We start from the raw sequence: 21,229 nt of genomic DNA, 5'->3' as shown, positions 1-21,229 counted from the left end.
TGGACCATCAGTCCCAGGGGCACGCAGGTCATGAGGGCAGGCAGGGAGCCCAGTGGACACTGGTGTCCTGAGGACGTGGCCTTGACATCTCTCAGGGGAGTAATCCCCCTCAGGCTCACCTCTGCAAACTTTTTTGCTTTTCTTTGTAGCCAGTCATAAGCCACATTTTTATTGGTGTTTGTTTCTATTTTAACATATTTTTGGTGATAAACACAAGCAAGGGGACCCCCAGGGTTTCTGGGTGGGATGACGGAAGGGGAGCAGGTTGGAGGGGAGAGGTGAGGCAGGAGATGGTGAGTTTAGATCGAGACACTTGGAGAGTGATGGGGACTGTGAGATTCAACACTGGCCAGGTCTGCCTGCTGCTTGATGGGCAACATAAAGCATCTTTTTGTGAGAAAATTGTATCCATGCCATTTAGTGAGCTTACAGAATACTACCCAGTGTCTGGAACATTCCCTACACAATACTTTTGAAGAATCCAAATCATTATAATGAGGGAGGGATTTAGAACTTAACCTCTAATCTTGTATCTAAAGAGCATGGAGCTCTGGAGAGCTCTCGCCCACCTCTGCCTCCTTCCATCGAGGGTCCCCTCATTTACCTAAGCCCCACCTCTCAAGGTCAAGGGTGAGAAGCACCTCCCGGCCCTCAAGAAAACTGCCTGCCCCTCAAGGCTGCAGCCGCCGGGCCTGTGCCCTCAGCACTTGTGAGCAGGTGTATGCCCATCAGAGGCTGAGTGTGTTTCCTTCTGCTCATCTCAGAGGGGCAGGGATGCAGATTTTGTGACAGATGGCGTGGGCTCTGGGCCACCCCTCAGTGCCAGCTCGGGGCTCCTTCGGGTTTGTCTATAGTGCAGGAGGTAGATGTGCCCACAGAGGCGCCCACCCCGCTGCCCAGGGGTGAGGGGCATCTGGTCCTCTCTGTCAGGCTGACCTGACTCTCCTCCTCTTGCCCATGTCTGCACCTGATAAGAAAAAGCGTCTCCTCCCCATTCATGGCCTGGACTTCGAGACAGACTCTGACGACTCCACTCCGTCTTTCAGTCACCCTCCACACCTGTCCTCAGTCCCAGCGGCCACGGACAGCCTGCAGGTCAGTGGGCCCCCATTTCTGTCTGTCCTGGGATAACCTGAGCAACGGGTGTTCAGGCCCCAGGTAAGGGACGGTGCTCTGGGGAGCGGTCTGATGGCCATGAGGTCGTAACAAGCAATAAAGCACAGTGGACAGGGGCACGGCTGGGGTGGGGGGCACAGGATACAGAAACTTCGCACCCTCCCAAGAAACGTCCCACTCTCCAGTCTCTGGAGAGGCTGGGCTGGCAGCTTGGAGAAGTGGGGCCCAGGGCAGGAACCAAGCCTGGGCAAAATGAGTCAGGACCCCAGGGTCTTCAGGGTGGGTGCTTGTCAGAGAAGTAAGGCAGAAGCCCCGTGACTCAGGAGGACGTAGCAGAGGAGCTGTGTCCATGCTGGAGCCAGACAGGACCTGCCACGTGCCTGGACCTCTGTCTTATTAGTAGGGGTCATATACACTTTATGGCCCACGCTAGGATAGCCTTTCTAGTGGAAGAGGCTGCCAGCCATAGAGCATCCGCAGAGGCCATGCAGGAGAGCCAGGCCACGTGGTCGCTCTACTCCTTAGCTGTGTGACCTTGGTCTGGGGAACCTCTAAGAGGCTCCATCCTCTCGTCTGGAAAAAGGGGTGACTATCTCCACTTCACAGGATCACTTGCAGGAGGAGAGGCCATGCCTGGCACACATGGACACTGGCATGTAGCAAAGGGCAGCTTGGGCACAAGACCCAGAGCAACAACCGCCTTTGGCAGGACAACTGAACTCTGGGTGTCGCCTGGGGCCAGAGCTAGGGCAGAGTAAGGTCTGCCCAGGCTGATCTGCAGACCCCTGTGGGGGGAGGGAATGACAGGGCAGGGAGCCAGAACCCAAGAGGTCTTGGGGCCATGGATCCTGCTCCAGCTGCAAGCCTGCCACCTGCAGTTTCCATTTCTGATGGCCTCTGGGGCCCGGGGACTGCTTCCTTCTTGCCCCCAGTGCTCCCAGCACAGCCAACCTAGAAAGGAGCTGGGGCTTGTGGCTTCCGGAAGCCCTCAGTGCCTCGTTTCCTTGGGGACAAAGGCACAATAGATGGGACCCTCTGCCACAGAGGAAAGGTGGAGGAGAGGTGCCAGGGTTGCAGCCAAGGGGTCCCCAGGGAGCCCTACCCCAACCCAGTCTCGCCTCTCTGGCCTCCAAGGATTGTCAGGGTGCACACGATTAGAACAATGCACTCCCCCCCAAAAAATAACTTCCCCACTCACTTCCTCAAGGCTTTGTCTCTGGGTGGATCTGAGGCCCCGAGGCTGTCAGAAGCTTTTCAGGCTCCTTATGCAATGCATGGCTGGGGTATGGGGAACCCCAGCCTCCCATGGAGACGATGCAGAATAGGCAAGAAATGCTTTCGGCATGATTTTTGAAATTAAAGAGAACTGAGTTGCAAGGGGCCAGGGCGGATGGGTGTCTAGTGTTCGATCAGTCAAATGACGCCTGGAAACTCTCAAGACTTGGGCTGGAAAGACCCACGTGCCAAGGAGCTGCCACCTTGTAGTAATACCTCCTGTGGCTGACAGGCCCTGTGTGCTCAGGTCCTCACAGGTGAGCCCTGCACAGATGAGGCCACCTCCCAGGAGGCCGTGGTCCAGGAGGAGACTGACGCCAGTGCCTCTGGGTACCACCTCCGTCCAGACAAGCAGACAGACAGCCTCTCGTTTGCCGGACAGGATGCCCTCGCTGAGCTCTGCCTGCCTGGAGAGTCCTACACGAAGGCCCTAGGAATCGCTGGCATGCCTGGTAGGTGCCCTTGGCCATGGTCTTCCAGAGGGGCTCTGCATGGGGGCCGGGGTCGCTGAAAAGCCTGTCCCGCCACCCTGGTTTGTGCAGACACACTGGCTGATTGACAGGAGCCCCTTCCTTCCATGTGGTTGAGCGGTGGGTGCAGTCCTGGCAAATGCTGTTGACACCTGCTCTCCCTGGGGAAGTACGAGCACTGAGGCCTGAACTGGCTGCACAGCTCACGGCCACCTTTTAGGTGTGGGGTAGGGACACGCAAGTTTCCCTGAAATTACTAGGACCCACAGTCACTGGACCAACCATCCTGATGGGGACAGGACAGCTCCAAACCTGGGGACCAGTGGTGCAGGTGGCCCAGCATCGGCTCCCAGCTGTGAACCGGGAGGCCTGTAACTGCTGGGAACCCAGATTTGCTCAGTTTTTTTGTTGTCAGACAGTTTGCTCCGTAATGAAACCTCCAATTGCTGTCTTCTCCTGTGCCCTGTGGGAATGTGCACGCCAGGTTCGGGAGTTCAGGCACCCTGCTGATGTAGGAGCAAGTGAGGTCACGGCAGCAGCTCAGCCTTCCCACTAATGTGCTGCCACGTGGCCCCAGCGTGGGGCCAGCTGCCTCAAAAACGTGGTTAAGACACCATCTGCCAGGAAATCGGTCCGCTTTCCATTTTCCCTATTCATTATATTAGGGGGACCATAATCTCATGATCCACATGCCAATTAGGATCCTGGAGGCATTTTGGGAGGGAGATGGGGCTTTGCTTCCCCACTAAACAAGGAGTAAATGAATCTGCATTGACCAAGTCGTTGGATCCAGACGTGGACACACTCATTTCCTCCCATGAACCCTAGTCACCTGAGCACGTGACCCGGGCAGCAGGAGGGAGGGAGAGGCCAAGAGAGACCGTACTGTGCTGAGAAAAGGCGCTCAGGAGACAGCGGTTCTGAGTTTCAAGTCTAGCTCTGCTGACCAGCTAACTGCCCTCTTGCACTGGTTCTGAGACATTTTTCACCTCCTCTTTTAAACCGGGAGCATCTCACAGCAAACGTGTGAGAGAGGAGTGTGTCGGAGTTTGATTGGCAGCATTATCGCTTTCTCGATAGCGAGTCGTACAACCTGCAAGGTCTGAGATTTCACAAAATACCGTATGCTACTTGATCAAACAAACCACTTAACCACCGTGCCTCAGTTTCCTCATGGTAAAGAGGGGTTGACGCCTAACTCGTCATGTGGCTGTAGACGTTAAGTGAGGCGGTTGTATCTGGTAACTATTGCTGCGTCATGAGTTATCACAAACTTAGAGGCTTAGAGCAACACATATTTATTATCTCACCAGGGGTCCAGGCTCAGCTTAATTGTGCCCTCAGCACAGGGGCCCCCAGGCTGGAAACAAAGGGGCACCAGGGCCAGACTCGCATCTGGGCTTGGGCTGTCCCCAAGGCTCCTTCAGGTTGTTGGCAGAATTCACCGTGCCGATGCGGCCTCCTGCATATCCAGGACAGAGACAGCCTGTGCACACGTGACTTTGTGGTGGGGGATCTTGTGTGGTACCTTCCGCGTGATGATCAACCCTGAGCTCCGCCTTCCCCCATCTCCCCACGTGGCTGTGTGTGGTGCCACCCAGGCCAGCTGGAGCAGTGGGTGGGCAGCTCTTGGTGAGGACGTGGTTAAGTGGGTTTTCTCCCCATTGGAGCCCCAGAACAAGCATTTCAGGCCACACCATTGATGAGCTGTACCCAGGAAAGTCTGTACATCATTGGTCTGGCACGAAAACAACCCAGAGTGACCAATGTGGAAAGACTTCCAAAAGTCACCTCCGCTCATGGAAACTTGCCGGGACCCACGTTTGCCACACTCCATGCATGTGGGATTCTGTGTGGCGTAATTACATTCCCTTTGCTTTGCCAACATGGCTGTCAACTCTTCAAGCCCCATGGGGGGTGCTGGGGCCCCTGTCTCCTGAAGCTCCCTGCGTGGGGACTGGACTTGGCTCCATTCTTATTTTGATGAAGGATCACAGCCCCACAACATCAGAGGAATACAATCACGTCTTCATTTTCTTTGATCTCTCATTTTGTTTTCATTGGAAACAACACATCCGTTGGCTTTCAGGCTTTCACTCCGATAATTCAAACCTGCTCTTCCTCCGAAGGGGCGAACGTCACCGAGAATCGGCAGCTCCCATCCCAGTACCTGGCCGATGTGGACACCTCCGATGAAGAGAGCGTCCGAGCTCACAGGGGGGCCTCCCACCGGTCCACACACAGGGGCCGGACTCCGTCTGAGAGCCAGGTAAGGGGGCCTGGAAGAATGCATCCTTGTGGTTTCTTTGGGTGGAACCTTCTTACCTTAACACCAGGTCGTAAAAGAAAAGTTAAATCTTTCCGTATTTTAAAACTATGGGATTGCACACACCTATTTAACGGAGATAGGAGCTGTCATCAAAATGCACATTTTTCTATGGAAGCAAAATTCACATAACCTAAAATTAACCATTTTAAAGTGAACAGTTCAGTCACATTGAGTACGTTCACAGTGCTGTGCAACCATCACATCTGTCTGGTTCCAAAACATCTCTGTCACCCTAAAGGAAAACCATACTCATTAGGAATTTGCTCCCAACCTCCCCCCAGCCCCTGGCAACCACCTACCACCTCTGTCTGTGGATTTGCCCATTCTGGACATTTCATATAAATGGAATCGTACCATATGTGACCTTTTGCATCTGGCTTCTTTCACTCAGTATATGTTTTTGAGGCTTATCCATATTATAACCTATAATCAATACTTCATTCCTTTTGGTGAAAATAGATATTTTATACTCTGTCAAGTATTATGCCTTTTACAAGAGAGGGAATAATCTATCAGTTATTTTATACCCTTATCCGGCTTTATATGGGTTTTAAGAAATTTCAACTTAGAATGTTTAATGCCTGTTACGTTAGTGAGAATCATGCACGCTGTAAACACTGATTTATGAAATAACGCATCACAAGGTTCCCTTGAGTACCACAGGTTCCCTTCATTGAATTTAAGCACTGATGCTGTTCACAATTGATTTAAATTTGCGTAAGCGCCTTTTCCTGGGGGAAGGGCAGTGATGTTTTAGACGAGAACATCGTGATCACTCGGTGAACACAGTCTCACGGAAGTCTGATGGGACCTTGACGCCTGTGGATGGAATCGCTGGGTTGGGGCCGTTTCATAGCTGATGAGTCTGGAGGTACAACACCAGGAGGAGGGCGAGTGGACCCTGCTCTGGATGGATCCAGAACCGTGGCTGTGCCAAGGTTGGTCTCTGGCACATTTTCAGGAACCAGGATTGATGCAGGTCCAGCTTCGTCTGCACACTGACATATGGCCCAGAGCTCCTCCTGGGACCGCCTCCTGGGAGATTTGGGTGGAGGATGCATCTGTGGAGCTTCCCTTTGGGGAACCCATAGGCTGAGTCCTGGGCTGTCAGGTGGAAAGACTAACCAGGCATTGAGCACATTCAGGGAAGGCAGATGGATGGTGCACAAGTGGTTGTGGTGGTTGCCATTCAAGCCCCAGACACGAGGAACAGGGGACCAGAGGGGCAGGCGAGGGGGCCAGAGCTGGGAGGGGCTCTTCTGCAAGGGTCTTGGGCCATCCGCACCCCTTACCCTCTCTCTGTACGGAGATGACCTGGGAGGAGCGTTGCCTGGTTCTGCAAGCAACTGTTTCCAGGACCTCGGGCTCAATTGTGGAGTCGCTAGACCAGCGCTGCCCAGGGACATCGAGCAACATGTAGTGCCGCCCAGCAGGCCGGGCCTTCCTTGAGTGCTCTGCCACCCACTGCCTGCGCGCCAGGGGATCTGTTCTAACACTGTCTGCAAGGGTTGGACCTTCGCGTGTGGGGAAGGAGGCGGGCGTGGGCCTCTCCTCAGTCCACGCTCACGTAGAAGATGTTAGGGCCCTCCCAACCTCAGTCTCGTCGGCCGAAAATGAGCACAACACTTCAAAGGAGTCTTTCTTTGCATGGCTTTTTGGGGAATAGAGTAAATTTTTTGTTCTAAAATTGGGCTAAACTGTCGGTGGGGCCAAAACATGCAGCTTTTAAACTCGACATCTCTCCTCTCCAGAGTCAGTGCCCTCAGGCACAGCTGACTCTTTCCTGTAATGTCACCTAGAAGCATCCCACGACCTGGGGCTGGAAGTTCCTCCTGCACCCGACCTCCATCTCTGAAAGAAGCACAAGTCATTTACCCTCCTAGCGAGGAAGATGCTGATGCAAGGAAGTGCCCTTTGATTCAGACCAGGGAGTGACTGGCCTGACCTCTAAGGGGGCTGGAGGACAGTGGTGGAGAGCCAGTGTGGTCAGGATGGAGCCTCCCCAGGATGGAGACTTCCCCAGTGTGGTCAGGTTGGAGCCCACCCCAGGATAGAGCCCTCCCCGGGTGGCAGAACCACAGCAAGCAGAGGAGCTCCAAGTTCCCCAGTCAGAAGACTGTGAGACAAAAACGAGAATCAAATTGTCTATTTTCAGTAAGTTTTCAATTTAGCAACTTCGATAACTTTCAGGAAAATCTGTACCCCGGATTGGGCTCTCCTGGTACCAGTGTCTTCCTTTATGCCTCTTTGAATGAACCTCTATTTCATCTTTGTGTCTTGTCTCTGGAATTCTTTTTCTTTCTTTATTTCTAGTAAATTTATTTACTTAGACGAACATTTCACCTGGAATGGGTCCCCTGCATCTTTATGTAAAGGGAACTGGGCGGTGTAAAGAGCAGCCTCCAAATGCAGCAGTGCTCCCTGCGTCAGGGAAAGCCCCGGGCAGACCCTAAAGGGTCTCCATGAAGGGGCCGCTGCAGGGCCCGGGAGGCACCCACGCATCTACCCACCCCACAGAGCAGTGCTTCTGAGCCCAGGACTCACGGCCATCCCTGGGGGCTGAGAGTTCTCCAGAGTAACGTTTTATTGGGGTGCATCTGGATGGCCCTCCTGTTAACTGTGGCCTATCTCTGCATTTCCACTCATGGTTAGGGCTTTCTGATGAGGATATTTGGGAAAGACTTTCTGTAAAGAATGGCTCCTGCCAAGAGAAGGCCCAAGACAGCACAGCATGCGGTACAAAGGACGCTTCCTTGGGTCTGAGATCGAGGAGGGGGATAGGGAGCCGAGCACTGGCACGCACCTCTGACCCCCGTGGTGGGGGGGTGAGACCTCTACTCCCAAGAGCTGCCGCAAGGCCATCCATGCTGTTCTCAGGCTGCAGACACTGACTTGGTTTCCCCATAAGAGCCTCACCGGTGCCAAGTGACAGCCGTTCATTTTAACCCATGGCCTGTGTCTGCATGGTGTTTGCAAATTGTAAGTTTTGGTTATGTTGCCTACGCATTGAGAGCACCTGGACTCCATACCGAGTTTACGTCGGTCATGTCTGAGTTAACGTGGTAATCCTGACCGTCCGTCGGAGCTCACACCGGGGCAGACGCCGCTGCCAGAGCAGGTGGCCCGTTAGGGAGAAGGGGGAAGGACACAACCAGCTTTGTGAGGGCTGCTCATGAGCACCTAAGAAGCAGGTGTTCCATGCAGGTGTCTGAAAGAGGCCAGCGGCTCTCAAGAAAGGGTGGAAAACCAGGGTCATGTAATATCTATCGGGTCCGTGCTGCCTTGGAGGCAGAGAGCCTGCTGCAGCCACACAGCAGCACTGAGCCCCTAGCTCACCTCCCGGCCCCATGCCTGCTGGCCTCTCCTTGGCTTCTTGCTGCACCCAGTTCCCGCCCCTCCTCCTACCCCAGAAGAGAATGTCCCAGGTTCCCATCGTGGGAGGTTTTTCTTTCCTTTTTACTCTGGAGGTGACATTTCACAAGGACGGTGTGGGGCACTGGTCGGGTCAGGCTCTTCGTCTCCAATTCTGAAGTGGCACATGTCCTGCGCACAAGGTGCCCCTCGGGGACACAAACGCTGTCTGAGGACCTCTCTTCCTGGAGGTATTGATCGCTGCCTCTGTGGACGCCGGGTGCGACCACAGCGGATCTCAATTACCAGCAGCCACTCAAGGCGAGGGCCGAGAGCCACTCCCCACCCGAACACTCGTGTTGACGTTTCTCAGTTTATGTATGTCCTTCTTCGGGCAGATTTGCCCACTCAAGGCCCTTGGCACTGTGAAGATCAAACTAATTACCTACCAGACAATGCAAGAGCGTCTTAGCACCCTGCACGTGCCGTCTCCCTTTTAAAACAAGGTGAACCGCGAACGACATAATGGCAGGAGAGAGGCATCTGCTGGGCTTGGAAGAAAACTGAAGAATTGATTTTCTCGTGTCCCAGTCTGGGAGCTGATAGACTCTGGTGACTCAAGTGTCTGGTGACTCAAGGGATGGGCAGGAAGTTGTACCTTGAGTGACTTTCGGTCGTCACCTGGCATGCTTCCTGGCCCACAATGATCCAAGGCTCCTGCCAGCTAATGACTTTTAGTTTGATCAACGTGGCTTAATTCATGCCTTCCTGTGCCGATCACGATGGCAGTGACAATAGCTGCCCCACAGTAATGACACATCATAGGCCTTTCAGATCAGCTTCCTCGTCTGGCTGAATTTGTCACCTCTCCCGCTTTATTCATCCACCCCCCCCCCCCCCCCCCTTCTGGTACTTCTCCCAGCTTCTGCTTGGTGTTCCAGACCCTTGGTGACGGAAAGTGGGCTTCACGGTCACCCTTCCCAGGTTACGTCATGGACAGTGGCCTTACCTTTCCTTCCACTGCTTAGGAACGTGGAGCTTCTGAGGTGGCGGGTGCAGGTCCTGCTGGTGGAAGGGGGCTGCGTCCTCCCCCCACTGTTTCTCTCCCTCTGCTGCAGATCTTTGAGCTGAATGAGCGCATGTCAGCCGTGGAACGCCTGCTGACCCACCTGGAGAACATAGTCGTGCCTCCCGAGGCCAAGGTAATGCCCAGGGCCAGGCAGGTCCCAGCCAGGCAGGGAGAAAGGGCCCCCAAGCCCCTTCATCAGGAGGGTTGAGGCACCCACACCGGCTTTGCAGGGAAAAATGTCTTGAGGTTTCCCAGATTGTAAGTTCGAGCTTCACGTGTGGTGCTCAGAGAGCCGGGCAGGTTTCTGCCGCACATCCCGACTGGGGTCATCTGCCCCGTCCAGGACCAGGCAGGGTCTGGATCCCCAAGAAGCCTTGGGCACAGTAAGGTTCTCCACCATGGGGTAGTGGGCTTCCCCCGCCAGCATCACCACGGTGATCAACATCCCAGTTTGCCCAGGATCAAGGGGTTCCAGGGACATAGGACTTTTAGGGCTCAACCCTGGATGGCTTGGTCTCCCCGGCTGTATCCTGTCATGCTGGCCAGTTGCTGTCACACATACATGTTATCATGTGTTTGGATACATACATACGTGTTGGACATGTGTGCGTGCATGTGTGTGTGTGTCTGCACGCGTGAATTTATTTACTTACAAAGTAGAGACAACACCTGCTTCTAACAACAGTCATTGGTCTCCACTCCACCCCTCAGGCTCCCATTTCTCCCGGGGACTCCGCAGTTTCTCAGTCCCACTCGCTCTGGGAGAAAATTTTGTTCCCATCAGACCCAAGAGAACGTACCCACTGAACATCACCGTGATTCTCTCCACGTGTCAGGGCCTCTGAGGAGATTCAATTTCTGAGCCTCATCAGAAAATTGGGATCTCGTAGAGGAGCTTCCCAGATAAATGTGTGGCTTCCTTATCAGCTCTCCCCAGCGGGGCCCTGGGCTTCCGTTCTGTGAGGCCTGGGGGTCTGTCTTAGGTTCATTCACATAAAAAATTCAGTGATGGTGAACACTGCCATCCACTTGCCAGGAGCACCCCGGGGCCGAGGGGGACGGAAGCTGGTCCAACGGGACCATGGGTGTGAGTAGCTTCCTGGTGGTGAAGCCTCTCCTTCCATCAGCGCTCCGGCATCAACGGGGTGAAAGAAAGGGGTGATGAGGAGGGCTTCACGTTCTCGTGGGGAAGTCCTAGTGGAGCCCTCACCTCCACTCTAAACTCTGCCTTGTGGGCCAGAGGAAGCCTTGAAAGGCAGCGAATGAGTGAATGAATGAACAGATGAATGAGTGGACTCTCTGTCTCGGTCACTCTGTTATTAAGTTGACGCGTGATCTGTCACCTGGGAGGAGCCAGCAGACGTCCAGGTGCTGCCTCGTGCCAGGCGCTGGTTTCCGGGCTGGGAGGACAGCAGTGAAGGACACAGACAGGACGCATGGCCTCAGGGGGCTCGCCTCCCAGTCTCCAGGCAGTAAGCACCCAATCGTAGGCCAGAAGTGGAGGAAGGTAGAGAAAAAAAATCGAGGAAGGGGGATGAGTGGGGCGGGGTGAGGGGTACCTCTCTGAGAGGCGCATCCCCACACAGAGCTGGGGAGGTGCAGGAGCGGTCCCTCGGCACTGGGATGGAGCACCCCAGGCGGAGGGGGTGCACTTGTACAGCGAGGTGGGACCGGCAGGCAGGAGGCAGGGTGGCAGGAGGGGAGGAGACCGGACCCCTCTGAGGCCACTGCTGGGGCTCTGCCTGTTTCTCTGGGAGGGATGGGGAGGCCTGAGTGAGGAGGGCTGTTACTGGCGGACTGTCGAGAATCCCTCTGCCTTTTATACTGAGAAGAGGCTGTGGAAACAGGGAAGGTAAGTAGGAGGCTGTTGGGATGTCCAGGATGCAGAAGGTGGAGAGTGAACCATGCCGGGCAGCGGGCGTAATGCGAGCTGGCATGTGTGGACCTTTTCAAGGCAGAGCCAACAGGAATGAGCATTCAGGACGAGAGAGAGAGGAGGCAGGTGACGCCAGGATTTGGGGCCTGAGTGAGCTTTCAAGGATGGAACTGCCCTCAGCTGTGTTGGGGGATGTTTTCATCTCATCACCCGCTGTAACATTGTTTTGGCTGTAAAAGGCGATTGGGATAATTTTTCTGTTTTTATCGCATAAGTTCTGGTCAGTTCTTGGAGCCAATGCTCTAAATCCCTTCACATAGGCTTGTGTCCATGGCAGACATAGCTGCCCAGTGAACTGCTGGCCAGAGTGTGGAAAGGGCATGGCCACCGGAGCTGACCACAGTGCACGCCTGCTCTGCTTCTTAATGAGTGACCCTGGGTGGAGGAATTAGGGGCTCCATGCCTGCGCACCCAGCCCGAGGAATAAGGGTAACAGCCTGGAATACAGGAGGGACTCCTAGCCCCTAGCAGGTGTTTTCTTGTCTGTTCATTCCCTGCTTTCCAGCCCCTGTTTATGCTCCAACTCCAGCTGAAGTTATGATACCACCTACAAAAGTTATGACGGAAGAATACAACACTGGAAAAGAGCTCCAGTCTGGCCTGGGAGACTTGCCAGAGATGAGCTCTCACTTTTGCTCTGAGTTTGTTACTAACCAAGGCCAATAAATAGACGTTAAATTAATCTAACCCTCGTCTAAGACCAGGGGACAAGTTCCCCCAGGGAGACAAAATCTCGTGGCTCTAGATTCGAGCAGGGATCTGTGGTGAAGCATGTCTCCCGCTGTGTCATGGAGGACATCACCGCTGTGTTCTCACAACTTTGTGTACGGTTTTCCACAAGTCACAAATACATTGTTTCTGTGGGTGGTTCTCAGTCTGCTTCGAGCCAGTGTCTAGGAGCGTCAGCCCTGGTGCAAAGCCAACATGAGGCTCATTCGTGCGAGAGACCATGGGCACAGTGCCTGGCGTGCGTGGACACACCGTGAGCAGTGGCCCTGAATGCCATTGTCATTATGCAAGTTCAGGGCACACCCCAGAGACCGCAGGTGGTGCAGCATTTCTAGGAGGGGCTGAGGTCACTGGGCCGTGGTGTGCTTCGGTCTCAACACGGGGATAGGGCAGAGAGAACTCGGAGACCTGAGCCGTCAACACCCCGTCAGACCCAACTGGCCAGATGCAAACAGTCCAGGGCCTGTGGTCCTGGTTTGGCACCTTAGAGGTGCTAGAACTCTAGGAAATGGCTTGGGGACCCGATTTACGGGCAGAGGGAAGAATTGTCCTCCCATTATAAGAATGTCCAATAAGGAAAGCTCAAGGTCTTGTTCAAAAATGGTGGATCTTGAGAGCCCCGGGTGTGGTCAGGATCACCAGGATGGCCCAGCCCTGCAGAGCTGGTTCTCTGTGGCTGAGACCGGCCCCAGCACAGGCACTTCAGGCAAGCTCATGTGGAGAATGGATGGAGGCCGCAGCTCCAGCAGGAGCCTCGGGTGTGCTCGGGGACAGGACGCCTCCCAGAGTCCTGCCTCTGAGTGCGCTGCTTGCAGATGCCCAGCTAAAGGCAGATCCACTCATTTCAGGGTCTAGCTGCCAGCGAGCCCACAGACGCCGACATAGAAGAGGCGACCCTAAAGAGAAAGCTGGAGGAGTTGACCAGCCACGTCAGTGAACAGGGGACCTCGTCCGAGGAGGAGGAGGGCAAGGATGAAGGGGCAGAGCTGGAGGGGAGCACATCCACTGAGGACCTCCCGTGGGCAGCCACAGAGGTGAGGCCACCGAGCAGTCTCGGCAGGACACAGGCAGAGGTAGGGCCGGGGATCAACAGTCGCCCTGGCCAGTGGTTTGTAACTGGGTCACCAGCCCGCCCCGGGGCAGGCAGCCAACCCCCGTGGACACTGACTGGCCTCAACGAGACCCACACGGTGGCTGACCAGCCAGCCGACTAGCTCCAGGAGTTCAGAGAAAAGAGCATCGTGAGGCTGGGACCCGCGTTGGAGAGAGCGCCGAGTCTCCTGCTGGCGGTCACCTTCCGTGCTTCCCTTTCCCAGGTGTGCGCAGCTGCAGGACAAACGTACAGCCAGGAAACAACCCCCTGGGGCCCTCAGGACCCCGTGCAGCCCAGCAGGACCACAGACGAGGAGCTGTCAGAGCTGGAGGACAGAGTGGCCGTGACGGCCTCCGAGGTCCAGCAGGCAGAGAGTGAGGTAGCCCCAGGCGCCCCAGGGAGCAGGTGGTTCCCCAGGATAGACAGCGGCGGGCCCCGAAGGTTTGGCAACAGTGGACGGTCCCCTGAAAGGCTCTCAGACAGCTCATGCCCTTGGCTCCAGGGTGGGAGCCTAGGGGCTCTGGGGGAGTCGCCTGTTCCCACCCCATCCCCACCCCTGCCCTTTTCCCCTTTGCCTTGGTGAGGAGCAGACACAGTTTTCAGCTACTGGAGAAAGATGCCGTCCCATGGGGAGGGGCTTCTCCAGAAACAGGTTTAGAGTTTAGAAAGCCCGAGGGCCCAGGAATAGGCTCTGAGCCAAGGGTCACCTTATGAACCCCAGCCTGGGTTCAGGGCTTCAGTTTCGGTGAGGGCTGTGTTAACAGTGGACCAGGGTCAAAGGACAGAGCCAGGGCCTCCCAGGGACAGCCAAGGAGAGGAATCTGCTCCGCCCTCCCCCCGGGGGCCCACAGAGAAGACATGGTCTGCCCTTAAGACTGCGGGAGGGCCAGCACTCACTGCCCGCTCTCGTTCCTCAGCTCATCAGCAAGTGCCCATCCATCCTCAAGGAGGGAGGGACCTGTGCCCAGAGCCATGCATGTGCCAGGGAGTGAGCCAGCCTGAAGACTCTGCATTCATGTATTCCGTCTTGCCTGGCAAACAATTTTCAAACTCCTGGAATATGGCAGGCCTTATGTAGGACACAATAGATGTGGATGTCTTAGCCTGAGCCCTGCCTTCCTGGAGCTTACATTTTTAGTGGGAGGAGATAGACAGCAAACCAAAGACCAAGGAGATCATTTCAGTTCATGAAGAGAGCTGTGAAGACAGGAAGTGAGGGTAACCTAGGAGGGAGTTCAGAGTAGGCTGCTTAGACAAGGTGGTCAGGAAGGGACGTTATGAGGAGGCAGCACATGCAAAGGCCCTGGGGTGGTGCAGAACTTGGCATGTTCAGGAATCGGCAGTGAAACTCTGAAACTGGAGCAGAAGAAGTCCAGGGGAGAGTGTGGGAGGCAGGTCTGAGAGGAGGGCAGATTCCAGAGAGCCCCAAGAGCCATTGGAGAATTCAGGGAGCCATTGGAGGGATCTGAGCAGGGTGATGGGACCTAGCTTGTTTCCACAAGCTTCCTCCTCCAACTCTCCCCTAGTCACTACCCCTTCTTCCATCCCTGATGGGAGCCAGACTTCCATGCACCTCCAGAAAATGAATACAGCCCCCTCTCCTCCAGCCTGGGGGTGACCTTCAAGGCATACCCAGCCCCCTCCCCGACAGCCATGGAAGATGAATGAAAATGAGACCCCCAGGAAGCACATCTGGTTGGGACCCCAGTCTTAAGGGAAAACATAAGAAAATGGGTGAACCGGGGCAGCTGCTCTTTCCATCCTGTGACTTTGAGATGGCACATCGGGTGACACCTGTCTGTCTGTTGTTCCCCTAGGTTTCGGATATTGAGTCCAGGATCGCAGCCTTGCGGGCAGCAGGGCTCACGGTCAGGCCCTCGGGAAAGCCGCGGAGGAAGTCCAACCTCCCGGTGAGTGGTGGGGCCACAGACCAGGGGAGGTTGTGCCCCGAGACCCAGCCAGGAGCACAAGGCTGCCCTGAGGGCCTGAAACCAGGGGCCCCGGGCCGGCCGCCTCCTTTCTCCTGGAACTGCAGTCTTGGTTTCCTAAAAGCCGATCAGTGAACTGGGCTGGGCTGGGATTCCTTTCCGTTAATTACTGTGGTGGTTTCTAACTGAAGAAGGCACTTTATGAGGGGACCCTCCGCTCTTACTGTAAGAATTTGAAACACACCCACGTGCACACATGCATACACAGTAAAGTCCAAAAAAAAGCCACCTGATGGCCTGGTGGTTAAAGTTTGGTGCTCACCCCTTTGGTGGCCTGGGTTTGTTTCCTGGGTGTGGAACCACACCACCCGTCTGTCAGTAGCCATGCTGTGGTGGCAGCCTACATAGAAGAACTGGAACTCATAACTACATTACACAACCAGGCACTGGGGCTTTGGGGAGGAAAAAACAAAAGGAGGAAGATTGGCAGCATATATTAGCCCAGGGTGAATCATTCCATGCAAAAAAAAAAGAAACCTGAGTGATAACACCTCATGTTGGCAGGCTCGATAAGCAGCCATGTGTGGCTAAGACGGGTGTGACTAGAGTAGATGGCTGGGGAAAGTCATGGGAAGGGGTCCGCCCCGACCACAGAGATCTGAGCCCAACGTCCTTCTCTCCTGACTCAAGTCGGGATCTGCAGATGAAATCAGCTGTGTAAGGAAATTGGGCAGAAAAATGAAAGATGCTCCAGGGGTAGTCCCAGATAGGGTTGCCAGGTAAAATAGAGGACGCCCAGTTAAATTTGAATTTCGGATTAGCGACGAGTAATTTCCTAGTATAAGAATATCTCGTGCAACATTTGGGACGAAGTTACACTAAAAGATTATTTGTCATTTATCTGAAATTCGGAGCTAACTGGGCTTTCTGGAGTTCAATTTGCTAAGCATGGCAGCCCTGGAGAGCGTTGGAGGGGTGTTTGGGGAGGGCTAACATGCCTTCCCAGCATTCCTGACCAAGTATTTAAGGAGAACATCCATCCTGATGTGCTGCTGGTGCATCCTGTGGCTGGAGATCGAACGAGGCAGTAATAATATGCAGGCTTCCTCCTTGTCCTCCAGATATTTCTTCCCCGGCTTGTTGGGAAAACTGGCCAGAGTCCTAAGGATCCAAATGCAGACGCATCAGAAGAGGTCAAGGTACGTGTTGTTCCATCCAACCTCCAGAGGCTGGACAAAGAGTAGCAGGCGCACAGCTTTTCCAGAAGCACGACAGGTCCGTGGAGAGGTGGGAACTTGGCGAGTCCCACAGGTTGGGATCCTCCGAGGCGCACACTGAGACGACGGATGGTGCCAAAGAGTTTGCTGGGAAAACTCAGGAAAACCCAGCAGGGGAGTGGGAAAGTGGGCAGAGAGGGAGGGAGGCAGGCAAGCATCCGACCTCAGCAAACCCCGTGCAGGGTAACTGGCTCAGGGTGACACAGATCTCTGGAGACAGTGTGTCACCGAGGAGTCATCCTGTTCAGGCGCCAGGTAGCTGGTGCATTTACCCCTCCACGCCCAGCAGTCACCAACAACATACATTTCCAGGCTCTTCTGCTCTTCCCTGTGCAGGCACAGCAGGCTCCAGCGGCCTCTGGACAGGCCTCCAGCTAGGAGACTCAGGTGCTGGCTGTGGCTGTGAAAGCATCTGGAGCTAATGTGCACAAAATGGCATGGGGATGTGGGGAGGTGTGGGCAGAAACCTTCACAGCCTGCCAATCAGGAAGATGGTGGCAGCACTAACAGCTGTGGTGGCACAGGGAAAGAGCCGGCCTGGAGGGAGTGAGATCTGGGTGAAGGTGGTGTGGTTGGGGGTGGGGTTGTTGGTGCCGTTCCCAGGGCCCCAGAATGAGTGGCTTCTACTCCACGTCCTTCCTGATGTCCCCCAGGAGCCGTAACAAACATCTCACCACTTTTGCTGATCAGAACAATGTTAGATAGCTCTTTACAGTTAAAAACAGTATTTTTCCCCCACCCCTCCATTTGATTTTTATAAAACCTGGTAAACAGGCACTGATATTAACCCTGTTGCACTGATGACAAACTGAGACTCAGGGAGATAGGTGTGCCTGATCAAGATCGCACAGACCGTAAGTGACAGAGGGGTCTGCTGATCGGACCTCCCACCCTCTCCTTGAGGCCATGGTGCTCCCTGACTTGTCCCGGGAGGCCCAGCAGCTGGCGTCCAGGTACAGCCCACAAAAGGAGCCAGGCAGAAGAGAATGAATGATCCCAGCGTAGAGAAGTAGTTAATAGAAAAGGGAGAAGGAAGGACGGCGTGGGGACCAACGGCCGGGGGGAGCTGGAAATTGTGTTAGGTACAATTAATCTTCCAACATCCCTGTAAGGGGGCTTCTGGCCCATTTTCCAGATGAGGAGCCTGAGTTCGGAGAGGATATGGAAACCGTCCGTGTCCTGATAGGAGGGGGTGGCGTTAGGATTTGAACCCACGTCTGCCGGGCTGAAATGTGTCCTCTCTCCGCCGTACCACCCAAAGTCGGCAGTTCTCTGAAAGCTAAGCTTCTCTTTTATATTCTGGCATTTGGTGTTTAATTGATTGATAACACGCATTTTAATATTGTTAAAGTTCAGATAGTGCCAAAGAATGGAAGATGGTTGACCTGATTAGTTAGAATCTGGAAGAATGAGAAGTCCCAAATCAGCTCCCAGTGTTCCTAAAAATTACAACCATGTGCTGAAGCCCAGAGACATCTCTCTTCCAGGTCGTGGCTGTACCCTTTCTGCTGAAGAAGAAGTTCAGTAATTCCCCCAAAAGTCAAGGTAAGAGTCGGCAGCTTCCCTCACCCGCACGGCCGGGAGATGAGCTCAGGGGCGTGCAAATGGCCAGTCAGGGCTCTGTATTTCTACATGTGTCATCTGTGGGATGCAGCACCTTATGCCCCTGACATCCTCACTCCCCGTGCCTCCCCAGCCACCCTCAGGGACCGTTCCAGCAATCGGCGTCCCAGATGACAGGACTTTGCTGCTGTAGGCACCCAAAAGTGGTGGGGTTTGGGGTGCATTTTCCCTATTTTTCCATGTAAGTTGTCCAAATACGGTGCACAGCTCCCAACCTTCTTACACAAAGCACAGAACATGATCGAGCCTTCCTTGATGGTGACAAGGATATCAACCTTGTCCTAGACGGACAGGGTGTAAGGCCCGGCTACCTCCACAGCACAAGGCCGGGCTGTCGGGGCATTTGTGCTGGTCCACTGCTCACCTTGCAGGCCGGCCGCAGGTCACCAGAGGGAAGGGGCCGCATTCCCAGTTCAGAGTCAGTCTCTCCACCGTTGAACTAGTTCAGGCCCTTACGCCATCGTGGTGTCTGCTGTTATCCTTGCGTCCGAGCTTTGTCCTCATCACCCCCTCATTCCAACTCCACCACAGCCAGGGACCCAACAGGGAGCTCTCTTCACATCCCTCCTCTGCTCACAAACAATCGTTGGCTCCCAATTTCTTGAAGAAGCAAGTGGAATTTCTTAGCATAGACTTGCACTGTTTGCCACACACCGGAGCCCATCTGCCTCCTGGTCCACCTGCCCATGGGTGCACTTTCCTTCCCATCGGACAACACGCATTTCTGGTGCAGACTTTGATTTCAGAGTGCTCGAGGCGACCACAGGCCTCTGTACCTTGGCCTGGGCCGCACTTTCTGTCCTGAACGCACCTCGCTCCCTTTCCCACCCACCTCTGCCTCTTGAAGTCCTGCCAGGCCAAGCACTACGCCTCCCCCTGGAGGTCACCCCCCCTCCTCTGGTCACGTGGTTCGTCTTTGCACATCCCCGTTTCCACGCTCCTCCATGCCAGCGCCCTCTCTGCACCCCAGAGCTCCCAGCACACGTGCAGGTCGGTCCAGGGACAGAGCTGGTGCCCGAGGCCTTTTGAGGGGAATCCCTGGTCCAGAGCCATCAACTAGGTGGGCGGCTTTGTCAGAGAGACCTCCTGCTGAGGGGCAGTGGGGACTTGTGGAGTACCACATGCTGACCCCAGAGGGGAGTTTCCTGCAGGTCTCGTGGCTAAAGTCCACAAGGAGGCTCGTGTTTACAGCAAGAGAGCAAGGGTGGGCTCCTCCAGCTGCTCTCCGACTGGTTTTGTCCAGTCCGAGGCCAGTACTTCACCGCCAGACCCCTGAGCTCATGGGCATTTCAGGGTCCAAACAGCACGGCCGAGACCTCCAGCCCATCACCTGTCTCTCCTGCCCCATGACCAGCCTCAGGGGGGCCGAGGCAGTCTCTCCCCGGGTCTGCCAGAGGTCAGCCCCACGCGGGCAGGTCCTCACACACCCCTCCAGTGAAGCAGGGAAGCAGGGAAGGGCCACGTGTGTCCTCACTGCTCGGTGGTTGTGATCCCTGGTTTAGCAATTCCCTCAGCGGAGTTGGTCCTGGAGCAGGGACAGACAGCAAGGCCAGGCAGAACATACCCTGCCTAAAATGAAGCGAGAGACGACGGGAGGCTGGCCAGCCAGCTCTCAAAAAAAAAAACCACAAAGCCCTGATTTGTGGCATTTGCCAATTTCCGTGGTGCAAATACTTTCTCTATGGCTGGTTTGAAGACACCCCTGTGATGTCACTGAATGCAGAGTTGGGAAGAAAGGAGATGTGCTCCAGCACACCCTCAGGAGCAGGCGCTATGTGTCACACCCCTGGAGCAGGTGCCCTGTGTCACAGCCCCGGGAGCAGGCGCCGTGTGTCAGGCAGGGCTGGCCTGAGATCCACAAAGTACAGAAAAGGCTGCTTCTGCCCTACCCCTTGCAGTTTGCTCACCTTGACCATGAACACAGTTGACTAGGATTTGAGGCCAGATGCCCCAAGTTCACATCCAAAGCCCTGAGGAGAGACCCTCCATTCTGACGGTCACAGTCCAAAGACCCCTCAGCCCGTTGTCACGTCCTGGAGCTAAAGGAAAGGAGCCGATCCACACCGACCGACAGTAGTGATGGATTTCCTGTTGCTTTGGATTTGCCCATCGGAGTGCCTCTGGGGCCGCAGTGAGGCAGGAGTTTAACGGCCGCTCCAAAGCAGAGGAGAGAGAGTCGGACTGACCTGTTCATTTGCACGACTGCTAAAACGTAAATGCTTTGTTAAAGACAGTCTAGGCTGTGAAAACTTCTCAGAAAGGGAGACGGCCCTTTGTGCTGCTTCTTACATTTCTCAGGAGGTGGAGACACTGGCTCGGGGTAAGATCGGGATTAATACGCACCCCCTTCCCTCTCCCCATAGGCAAAGACGACGCCCCCTTGGACCGGAAGTCGGTGTACCGCGGATCCCTGACCCTGAGAAACCCCAACGGCAGGAGGGGCGCCACCCGGCACAGCTTCGCGGTGAGCTGCGTGTCCTTCCCGAGGGGGCTTCAGACCTCGTGACCATGAGACGGACATAGCTAGTGAGGGTTCAGAGTCAAGAAACTGGGGAAAGTAAGAAAGTGAACTTGGCAAAGGTGTAAACAAAAGTCAAAAACATTTCTTCAGGGTACCAGAGTGTACCAATGACAGGTGTCTGCTCAGCCGGGGGTGGATCTCGGGGAGGGGACAGTCCATGACACAGTGAGGAGGCTCAGGGGACAGACAGCCTATGAGACACGAGGATGCTCGGGGGGGGGCCGGCCCGGGAGACAGTGGGGATGCTCGGGGGGGGACAGCCCATGAGATGGTGAGGACACTGATGGGAGGGACAGTCCATGAGACAGTGAGGATGCTCGGGGGAGGGACAGCCCGTGAGACGGTGAGGACCCTCAGAGGTGTGACAGTCTGTGAGACGGTGAGGATGCTCTCCCACCAGCCCACCCAGCACTATAACGGTGATCCAGCCAAACCACATCTGTGGATGCCAGGGTCAAGGCTGTCCCCCGTCCTCCACAGGAGAGGGGTCTCTGCAGAATGAGCTTTTTGGG

The 21,229-nt window shown here is 55.1% G+C and overlaps 1 protein-coding gene across 7 annotated transcripts in view; it reads left to right on the top strand.

Annotated features, from left to right (window-relative positions):
* Positions 1–21,229, top strand: part of MLPH (melanophilin) — a 52,982-nt gene that overhangs the window by 28,998 nt on the left and 2,755 nt on the right. For 2 of the 7 annotated variants that reach the window (XM_046643311.1, XM_046643310.1), the window contains 10 exons: positions 976–1,095; positions 2,624–2,843; positions 4,991–5,130; positions 9,660–9,743; positions 13,124–13,309; positions 13,592–13,747; positions 15,186–15,278; positions 16,418–16,495; positions 18,061–18,118; positions 20,560–20,660. In XM_046643311.1, the coding sequence (XP_046499267.1) occupies positions 976–1,095; positions 2,624–2,843; positions 4,991–5,130; positions 9,660–9,743; positions 13,124–13,309; positions 13,592–13,747; positions 15,186–15,278; positions 16,418–16,495; positions 18,061–18,118; positions 20,560–20,660 (1,236 nt within the window). The remainder of the gene's footprint in view (positions 1–975; positions 1,096–2,623; positions 2,844–4,990; positions 5,131–9,659; positions 9,744–13,123; positions 13,310–13,591; positions 13,748–15,185; positions 15,279–16,417; positions 16,496–18,060; positions 18,119–20,559; positions 20,661–21,229) is intronic. The other 5 variants (XM_046643312.1, XM_046643314.1, XM_046643313.1 and 2 more) reach the window with 5 other exon arrangements.

Source organism: Equus quagga, chromosome 17 (assembly GCF_021613505.1).
Source record: "Equus quagga isolate Etosha38 chromosome 17, UCLA_HA_Equagga_1.0, whole genome shotgun sequence".
Taxonomy (NCBI): domain Eukaryota; kingdom Metazoa; phylum Chordata; class Mammalia; order Perissodactyla; family Equidae; genus Equus; species Equus quagga.
Note: the sequence above shows the minus strand (reverse complement) of the source record. Positions and strands in the feature narration are given on the sequence as shown.